Source organism: Lingula anatina, chromosome 7, assembly GCF_051362555.1.
Source record: "Lingula anatina isolate TDL-2025a chromosome 7, LinAna3.0, whole genome shotgun sequence".
In the NCBI taxonomy this organism is placed as follows: Eukaryota; Metazoa; Brachiopoda; class Lingulata; order Lingulida; family Lingulidae; genus Lingula; species Lingula anatina.
In genome coordinates this window covers 8658967-8669314 of record NC_141773.1, presented here as the reverse complement: position 1 = coordinate 8669314, position 10348 = coordinate 8658967, and the positions used below count along the sequence as shown (strand labels likewise).

At 34.9% G+C, this 10348-nt stretch overlaps 1 protein-coding gene and 1 long non-coding RNA gene across 2 annotated transcripts; both read right to left on the bottom strand.

Annotated features, from left to right (window-relative positions):
• Window positions 1–129: 129 nt before the first annotated feature.
• On the bottom strand, window positions 130–10254 carry LOC106167026 (F-box only protein 31). The gene is made up of 9 exons (XM_087017152.1): window positions 10043–10254; window positions 8060–8131; window positions 7313–7389; window positions 6455–6571; window positions 5535–5713; window positions 5339–5374; window positions 1707–1860; window positions 1251–1486; window positions 130–565 (listed from the first exon to the last, which is right to left on the bottom strand). The coding sequence occupies exons 1-9, from the start codon at window positions 10191–10193 to the stop codon at window positions 412–414; spliced, it is 1176 nt and encodes a 391-aa protein (XP_086873278.1). The 5' UTR covers window positions 10194–10254; the 3' UTR covers window positions 130–411.
• LOC147760705 (uncharacterized) lies at window positions 2224–5332 on the bottom strand. Its single transcript, XR_015335377.1, has 5 exons — window positions 4524–5332; window positions 4218–4269; window positions 3911–4000; window positions 3517–3607; window positions 2224–3052 (listed from the first exon to the last, which is right to left on the bottom strand). It is a non-coding gene; the product is annotated as an uncharacterized LOC147760705 (long non-coding RNA).
• Window positions 10255–10348: the final 94 nt, after the last annotated feature.

The following is a 10348-nucleotide window of genomic DNA, read 5'->3' as shown; positions in this document are numbered from 1 at the left end:
CCATGATGTAAATTGTACATGTTGACAAATGTTGCTCCACATTTCCCTGCCATCAGTTAACAGAATAAGAGTAAACATCTTTTAATATCTTGAACATAAATAATCATAACATACCAACAAAATACCTAGTCATGATTGCAGAGATATTTATGTATCAAAAGAATCGTAATTAATCAGCCAGGTTTTAATTCTCAACCAGAAGTTATTATTTAATATAGGGCATAAATAATGAAATTATGCATCTGCTCTAATTATAATTATTGCTTGACAAGTCAGAATAGAACCAGCCTATTATGACCTTTTTCTTTAAGTACAATGTTACTGAGAAATGGCAAAATCAATCTTTGCAAAAAATAATTAAAGTAACTTTGAAAAATGCCAATTATTTGGTTATTAACTATGGCTCCTCCACTAAAAGTCTGTCTCAACTCTGTGGAAAGTGAAGAAATTTCTCAAATCAAGCCAGAGCACTCCGAACAAGTCTTCATTGAATACTATCCAATGCATGGGAGTCAACCTCGGATCCTGGAAACCATGCCCAGCTATCTGAAGCTTTCCTAAGAATCTGGACAGAAAAAAAAAAAATTCAGATGTAACATAATTCCAGCTACACAGCAAAGCTGGCAAATACAGAGACACTTAAAAGACAAAATATGGTTTGGCAGTTATGTATTCAAAGTCACAAAAATACATGTGACAAAATAGATAAATTTCAAATTACTCGCACAAATCAACATGATTTTTAAACTCCACCTGCTCTTTTTCCCAAAATCAAAATGCTCTTACTAAGAAATTCAAAGTAAAAAATAAGAATATGGGTTGGCAGTTATGGTATTATCCAATGTGTCAGATATACCACAATGACAAGGACTGACATAAGTAGTCAGAATATACACAAACAATTAAATTTAAAGTGTCAATATAACATTTCCTCAGGTACTGACCTTGTTTAAACCAGTTTAACATTGTTTTTTCATTTTTTTTCTTTTAGATATTTACACAGTCAAGTACAGTTTTAGCCATCCCAACAACAAGAAACGGTACTCGAGGCAAAACTTAGAACTGGTTATCGACTTTTTTTTCTTATTTCATTAAAATGAAAAATTAATACGACTTTCCTACTTCACTTAAATGAAGTAAAGAGACAAAATTCCTAAATAATCTTTCATAACACTTAACTGTTATATTCATTTCTTAGACTCCAAAAACAAAGGCATGGTTAACTTAAAATCAAATAGGTGTCACATTACCTTGCCTTGCATTTCTTTGGGCAATCGTTCCTAGGCTCTCTATATGAACAGTCATATGGAAGAAAGAATGGCTGAGGTGGCAACTGTTCCAATGCTGTGGCCACAGCTGGTGCTGCATCAGGCAGGTCAATGTCTGTGAGAAGCTGCACACTGCTCTGTTGTTCTTCACTGAGAATTAGTGACTGTGTTAGGTCAGCACGGATACTGATTTGTCCTGCTGGCACATTGGGGTCACCCTGAAATGGTGATTCAGAGCTTGAGCAGGCAGATATTAAATTTACATGCTAATTCTTCATTTGATCGCCTTGCTGAAATGGTTATATACAAGCGATGACCCTCCCCCTTTAATTTATATCTCTCCTACACATTTTGTTTTTTCTAACTGAAAATTCAAATAAAAGTAAGCATTAGAAATAATGCTATGTTTTGTATCACCTCTACACATATGTAACTTACTGAAACTTTGTAGCCCTGCATTTCTAACCCTTTATAGGAGACTAGGATCAGCTCTGTGCCATGTGCTCCATAGGATGCTTTAAACAGGCCTGGTCTCAGGACTGGGTGGGCAGTCACAGCGGGCCAGCTGAGACATTTGCATTCTAGTTCTGGTCTGTAATGAGAGTTAATTATGTCACAAAGTATAATGAATTAAATAGTTGTTTCAGTTTTTGTTGTTTAATCAGAGTGAAATCAAGCTCAACATTAAGTATTCACATTCAAATCTTGTAATGAATTAAAATTGAAATAATTATGATTAATAAATCTATATTTTCACCATCAGAGAACCAGCCTGCCCCCTTGGCTGTGGTCATGTGTCCATATAGGCCATGCCTTTTTTGGGGGGGTGGGGGCACTGAGAAAATTCACAGGAAGCAAGTAGCTTTGCAAGGTAGTGCGTAACGTCATTGCTGTAACTGTAGGCAATACGTATTCCATGAGAAATAAATGTAAATTTAAAAAAAAACAACTAATATCAATTTTCACATAGTTTATTGTCATTAATCTTTCAATAGGTCAAAATTCAAAACAATTTATTTATCAAACAGACTGTTTAAACACATTCTTCTAGGCTGGCTCTGAGCAAACTTTGTTACCACTCTTTGAATATCAATCGCATGTCTGTGATGTATGTGCATCATAGCAAGCCCTGTCAGTCCATCGTAGCCCATTCTTGCATGCAGGAATGTTTTTACTCTTCTTAGGGCACTGTTATTCCACTTTGCCTCTGCTGTTGTCCCAGGTATAGTGCATGTAATTCTATGCAGGGTGCTGAATAATCTCGATGGCCTCAGAGAGGAATGTTCTGTCTCCCACAGACAAGCACTGCTTTTGCTTTTGCAAGGACCACACAGATGTGCTCAATTTGTTCCTGCCACCTCTTGTCCAGACTGGCATCAATCCCCTGTGTAGGGTTTTCAAAACTGTGTTTGAAGTTGTCTGTGGCTATGGTGGCATCACTGTGGTATGTCTTCTCCTCGTGAGAATGGAGAACTGAAGAAACTTTGGTCCACTTCCTGAATGGAGTCACAACCAACATTTCCAAATTTCCCTTAACTCCACTTAAAACATAAGAGTAGGCAGATTCCACCATCAATCTCTCTGGAGTACACTAATCATGGGTGCCGTTTTATCCAGCTTGGCTTGATCTGCCTGTGGCAGCCCTTTATATACGTCTTGAGGAGTGCAGTTTTGTCGTTTGGCTTAAAGTGCTGCATCATAAAATGATACTTCTCTGTTTGGCTTAGACATCTGGAATCTTTGCCTCTAATATGGTTTTGCCAATGTCAATACAGGGCAGTTCACTGGAGAGAAAGATAAAGAAATGATAGGAAAAAGTTTACACTTCAACTCAAAGCCCCTTTGTAAACAAGGATCAATAATTTATTTGGATCATGGGAATAAATGCAAGTCATGGATTTGAACATTTTAAACATAATTTCAAGTTTAGCAACAATTTTATAGCATTTGTCCAAGAGCATATTACTGAATCAGAGTTGTAAATGATCAGTATCAACTCCTTAGCACCTCTTCAGACAAGTAACAAGTAACACATCCAGCAAGTATGACATTTTTATAATTCTATGATTTAACAACAACATAAAATGCTTTAAAAATTACAAAGCATCATATATATTATAACATATAATAAATTATTTGAAAAAAAAGAACGATGAGATGTTAGGCAAAAACATTTAAATATAGATGCTGAGGGAAAAATCCACACAATTTTATTATGTTTACATTATTACTTCTCCCCAAAGTTTACATAGCTTTTTTCATGGGACTAACTGCTGTACCACTTGCTTCCTCACTTGGCAAGGCAGGCTGGTCTGTTTTATATTTGTCAGTCTCCAAGTCTAAAAAAGGTATGTGCTCATGTTAAATTTCTGGATAGACTCATACTTACACAACATACACAAGCAGAATAATTAATAAAAATATTTGTTAAATGAGACAAATGGGTTCTCTTGTCTGTAAAGTGTGGTTTCTTTTTCTCTCTTTGAATTACTACACATTTGATAATAATGTGCTATTTAATATTAAAGAGTTAGACAACTTTTAGCATATTTTTCATAATGGCAGCTTACTAGCCTAATTTCTTTTATTTTCAGTAGAAAAGTACTTTAATTTCCATGAAAACCAAAGGCTTGTTTACATACCATATTGTGCTGGGTTTTGTAGAATATTTAGCAAGACTTGCCCCCTCATTTGGTACCTCAGGGTCTGTCAACCTGTCCTTTGCCTCGCGACTACAAAATGCAAAATAAAATTACCTGAAATATACCTGTAAATAACATTCAGTAATTAAATATCCAGTAGCGCTTGTGAGCTAAGTATCCAGGCCTCCTGGTGATGTGGCAACAAGCTGTATCCTTCTTAGGTAACATTCAAATCAACAGCACTTTTTTAAACTTAAAAGTTGAAGCTAAACATCAAAACATAAAATAACAAAAAAGTAACACATACCTGTCAATGCCAGGGATAGGTAAAAGATGTTGTTCCTTCAGCTACATGTGCACTGAAATGCATAAGAATTTGAAGCTATTAACTGGGAAACATCCATTCTTGATTTTAATTTATTAATAACATTTTAAAGCAGTGCACATATAATTGCTACATAACATAATTTAGTTTATTTTTTTGAAGATTAGAAAGTGATAATCTCCAACTTTTTAAATCCAGCTTGCTTTTACGTACAAAAATCAAAGATACTCAACAGAAATTTAATGGGGTGAACTTAAACACAAAAGTGTGAAAGACTTCAATAATTACCTTTTGCAACTAACGTTTGCAAGGAAATCTGTTAACTTCTGTTCTCTTTATTGCTTCTTCTTTATGTGTAACAGTAAGCTTGATGTGAAAAGCATAGTGCACAGCATGTAAAAATCCCAGCTTAATACATTTTCAAACACCCTAAATGCACTTGGCTTCTCTGATTTTAGACAATAAAACATCCAAATTAACTCTATTGCTGTTACCTGAGTAAACTGGGAAATGGCAAGATTCACAGCTTGGACGATCTTAGATAAGAGACAATAGCACTAGATTCAGAATTAGGTAAGCTATAAGGTCAATCAACTACTAGATTCTGACTTCAGTGGACGCAAGTTAATAAGTAAACAGGCCTTTGTGTCACTGGCCGTCAACGCGTGTAAGCTCCAAGCTTATAAATACTAGTAGGAAGCTCTAATTAATGACGTAACAATAGGATGCTTTCCTTTACAACGTTGAAATCACTGAATGAGTCAGCTTCTACTGTACTTAATTAAGGGTGCATTTCCAGAGATTTAGGTCGATCCAGGGATTGAGATTTTGATCGATCTAACTCCCTGGGGGTTCACGCTTAATTGCAGTCAGCCGAGCGCGCACCATAGTTAATTACCCCCTTACAGCTTTTAGTAGGCGGGACAGACGCTTAAGCTGGCTAAGCTGGCAGTAATTTAGTGAGACTCCCCACAGGGATAGATTGATCTAAAATCTATGGGAATGGGGTCTAAGACTTAATTATCATATTGGGGACTGTTTGACAGAAGTATACCGAGTATCTCACCGTCCTGTCTACAATTTTTTTTATGAAAGGATGTTACCTAATGGTGTATTTCAACATCTGCTCCTTCCACTCCCTACATATACCTCAGCCCAGAGTGTAATAAAAATGCATATGAATAAAGATTCCGTTTTCAAATAAACTTGAAATGCAAACAATTTCCATGCATGCTATACATAAGTATGTAATATGCAAATTCCTAAAGATATAATAATACAGGATGTAGCATATCTTACATGTGAGTGTATTTAAATCTTCGTATTAACAACTGGTGTTCATAATAATCATCCATCTGGTCACCATCTCCCAGGTCTGTGCCTAGCCACTTAGAGAACCACTGCTCCATTCTGCTCTGTGTGGTACCGTGATCACCAGGACTGCTGCACCGGTAACAGAACCCTTGCCCATCTCCCAGCTACAGATAACAATTAACATATCAAGTGGTTAGATCTTTATTTAACCTTAGACTGGGTTCGCATAACTAGGTCGATCTAACAGGATTACTTCATCTCCGAGGGGTTTCTCACTAAACTGCTTTCAGCTTGAGCGGAATAGATGTCTGGTTCATCTACTGAAGCTGCTAAACGACAATTAATTAACCCCTGTCACGCCTACTGAAGCTGCTAGGGGTTAATTAATTGTTGTTTAGCAGCTTCAGTAGGCATGACAGACATCTAAGCCACTTGAATTTCGCAAGAATCCCCTTGGAGGTAGATCAATCCTCAGTTAGTATGATATGGCCTGGGAATGGTCCCTTAGACTAACCTGCTGTATATGAAATATGAAAATAAAGAAAGAATGCTACAGCTGGTTTTGTGACAAACTTTGCAAAGATATGTTACTTGACATGTAATTCTCCCACTACACCATTTTCTATGAAAATGAGATCAAAGCAAGTCAAAACAAAGTTAACATTAAATTTTTGAATCTTGCTTAATTTTTTACCTAAAAAACTAGATAAAATAAGATATGTATAAATATATTTTTAAAAATTCTCCAAATATTGCAACAAAAATCTGATACATGATACAACTGATTTTGCTACAAAGAAATCTCATTCTGTACGCAAACACTTACTGCAGCTGTTACATACCCTATCTACTTCACCATCATGACTGCTGCAGTCCTCCATGCAGGTTGGCAGCAAACATCAAATTTGTGTTTTGTTGTCATTTGTTAGTGTGATTTCAAACACGGACTGCACATGCCATGGTTGTAACAGCTTCACTGGCTCCTCATAATACTGTAGTCCTATCAGCTTATTACTGTCAAACTAAAATGATAATATTAAAACACCTTTGTAAATTTGTGTCATGGTTCCATATTTCATATAAAAGTAACAATTCTTGACAAAAAATTTTCTAACATATTTGCGTATAAATGAATTGTTGCACTTACCTGTATTTTCTACAATTGTGAATAAATAAATAAATAAATATAGGGTTGTAAAACTTTGTTTTTATCACAATATAGATGCAAAAAAAATAACCAGGACCCTTCCTTTCAAGTGAGCCACTGCTTTAAGCTCAAATCAATCCCAGAACACACTGTGCCTTGACAGTATGTAGCGTTGTTCCACCATCAAGTTAGAATTTCAGCTGTATGCCTATGATTGTACAATGACGAGAAGGGCAAAGCATTTAGAGGCAAAAGGATTTTCAGAAAAATTTCTAGAAAAAAAGAGAAAGTTATGTTTGTATAAGATTGTCTACTTAAAGAAGGCCATGTGTCTTTCACACCAGGACAATAATTTGGGCTTCCTTGTTACAATTATTTCAGTTAGAAAAGTACAGGTTACTTAGACCTAGAACAAAGTGAATGCAAACCAGAGGGTAACACATGTATCACAGGCCACACTTGCAGTTAGAATATTGTAAACAGGTGAATTCCACCAAACTAAGGTAATGGTCCTGTACAATTGCATACCTATGCACACACACACACATGCATGCACAAACACACACGTGCATGCACAAAATTAATGAAAAGTTGCATCCAGATCACAAAAACTTACTTTAACTTGCAATAAACCACCATATACATCACACAGAGTCTGCCATGGTCCAATCAAGTATCCATATCTATGGAGCACTAACAAAAAGAAAAATTCTCTTTAACAAAAAAAAAAAAAAAAAAAAAAAAAAAATATATATATATATATATATATATATTTTTTTTTTTTTTTTTTTTTTTTTTTTTGAAAATCACAGACAGAAAAAGACTGATGGTTGGTGAATATTATTAACTAAGTAATATGGGGACTTTCATTTTCTTTTTTCTTTTTAGGTATTAAGGTTTTTCAAAATAACATAATTAAAGGCACACCCCATAGGTGAAAATCCCACAACCTTACATAATATTAAATAATAATAATGTTGATTTATTAAAAACTGTACTACACTTCCATGTATGGTCTTCATATACATTAAAAATGATTTAGCTCCTTAAATAATTTTTTTCTGGAGCATGCCTGATGTTGATATTTCCATCAGAGTTTAGGAAGATGGTCACTGGTTATGATGACTGGCCAGTCATTTTAATTTAAATCAACCTTTATAAATTCCATTAAAGGTCAAATAAGAGCAGAGTGCAGAGAGGGATAGATAAATGATTTGTGAGTATGAGGAAATTACTTATTTCACCAGGAAATCCATTTTGATTGGTAAATTCTATGGAGTTGCCCTTTAAGACATTTTTTTTTCAAAACTACCATTTTTTAGTAAAAATTACAACAAATTTTTTTCTGTAAACAGATACTCACATTTTGTGTAAAGTACTTGATGTGGAAGAGAATTAGCCAATTTCTCCTTGGGGAGCAGATTAATACCATAGTCTGAACGAGAAAAAATTATAATTAATAAGTAAAACATAGTATAACCTTAAGAGGAAACATTTTTATACCAAACCTAACAACTATCAAATCAGGCTTGGCATGGGCCAAATGAGCCAAAATAGTATTTCCCCATTTATATACAGTAAAATACTTATCTAGATATTAAATACTTTAGAGCAAAAATTCCTTTTTTTTTTTTTTTTTTTTTTTGTATTATTCACCACCTCATGCAATTTTGATTTTAAGCTCTGTCCCCATTTATCATCAATTTAACTGCTCTGTAAATTGATGTAAGATAGTAATCGGGTAGAGGTATAACTTCATAACTAACTCAGATATCATCATGAAAATTGGTATGGTTGATGACAAAGATACGGTCTACAGTACAGTTTTTGCTATGGAATTTTTTTTATCAGAAATAAGCCCCTACTTATGATGTACCATCAAACAAAAGCATTACTTTGCCTCTTAAATGATAAATATGAAGAAAGCTCTTTAAAAAGAATCACTCGCAACAAGTTATAGAACTAATAGCAAAAAGAATTAAAATGGTATTGAAAGCAGTGAGGGAGATCTGCTCAAATTCCAAAACACAGTTTTCAACAGAAAAATTCTGCTGTTATGTCTTCAGCTTGAATTAGCAAATTGACCCCGATGCACATTTGACAACAGTACCAGACATATCTTGAGCCTCTTATGTGATAGACGTATCTTAAGGGTTTTGTAACCTATCTAATAATTCAATAATGAATCTTTGTCCTGATTTAAAACAATAAAAAACTCAAAAATATGAAATATCAGCGTTTATCTTTCTCATTGCAATGTGTTAGAACAGGTAACTCAAAGCCTTAATTGTCAATTACACACCTTTCTATTTTGAGGTGAGATAGCAACCAGTATGAGGCATAACTTTATCCCTGTACAAGATTTTATCATGTTAATTGGCAGAGTTGATCATCAGTCTATAAGCTACAATCCTGTGCTATCCTATTGTTTAAAATGTTTTTGTTATGGAGTATGAGCCCATAATTACAGATTTTCATTAAAATAAGGCATTGTTTTGCTTCATCAATGATAAAAATAAAATCTGAACTAATTAAGACTTTAAAAAAAAATCTCTTGCAGGGTTTCAAGTACAGTACTAAATGCTGTTATTAAATTGGCACTGAAACGGCGTTTGTGGGTGGTGGGGGTAAAAGAGAACTTTGAGAAACCGATTTTTCAGTTTTTACCCCCAAATCCCAATTATGACATCACCCGTAAGATGACATACAAAATCACACTATAGCTCGGCCACAGTCTGTTGACTCTAGAGCAGCAGTACAATGCAGTACTAGAGACACAACACTTAGATCGAGCCACCAACTCGTCCTTCGTGTTGGGTGCATTTAAATAGTCTGAAGGTTTAATAGTCTGAAGGTTCAGTGGTAAGAATGTTCGATAGTTCGAAACATTTTAACTTATTCATTGACCTGAGGATTCGATAGTCCGAAGGTTCATTGATCCAAAGAATGATACAGTGTATACAGTGGCCTAACTGCATGGCCGATAGGCAAGCAAATCTTAATTCATCCATGGTACTTTCTGTCCCTTAAGAAAATATCCTATTGGATCCTATACGATCCTATAGGAAATTGGCCCAATTTCCTATAGGGTCCTATAGGATCATATAGGACTTTTTCGTTAGGGCTAGTGGCCTTTGCTTTTGAACATGCGTTAGCACATCTAGTATATATCAGAAACCGAATATAGTACCGCTAACGTGCTAATACTAGAACAATACACGTCAATGCCCTTTAATAGCTTTATATCAAAATCATAATAATAATATGGTGCACCATACGAAAGAAGTAACTTAGTAATTTAACTAACTCGTGTAAATATTTGCTGTTGTTTAATCTAATTGATTACCTTCTAAACACCTTTGTCTCCACAACTCGTCAACTTGGACTGCCGCTCTGAACCGCCTACACACCAAAGATACACTACATAAATCACGGCTAGATAAATAAATCAGAAAATTCGACAGTATTTCAGACGGTAATTGTAGAATATGTGGCATTTTGACATGTTTTGTTTACAGCCAAGGTTCTTCTGTATGTGGAGGTACTTATTGGTAATCTGGTTAACTGAGTATAAAGCGTCCCCTATTGCACAAAAGAGACATTAGTGTGCAGAGTGAAACATGGCAAGACCAGAGAAAAATTTCAATTTGGA

Coding starts and splice junctions, on each gene's coding strand:
- LOC106167026 (XM_087017152.1), bottom strand. CDS start 10,193: ATGCCACATATTCTACAATTACCGTCTGAAATACTGTCGAATTTTCTG. Junction 8,132..10,042: donor GAGACAAAGGTGTTTAGAAG/GTAATCAATTAG, acceptor TTTCTCGTTCAG/ACTATGGTATTAATCTGCTC. Junction 566..1,250: donor CCAAAGAAATGCAAGGCAAG/GTAATGTGACAC, acceptor TTTTCTGTCCAG/ATTCTTAGGAAAGCTTCAGA.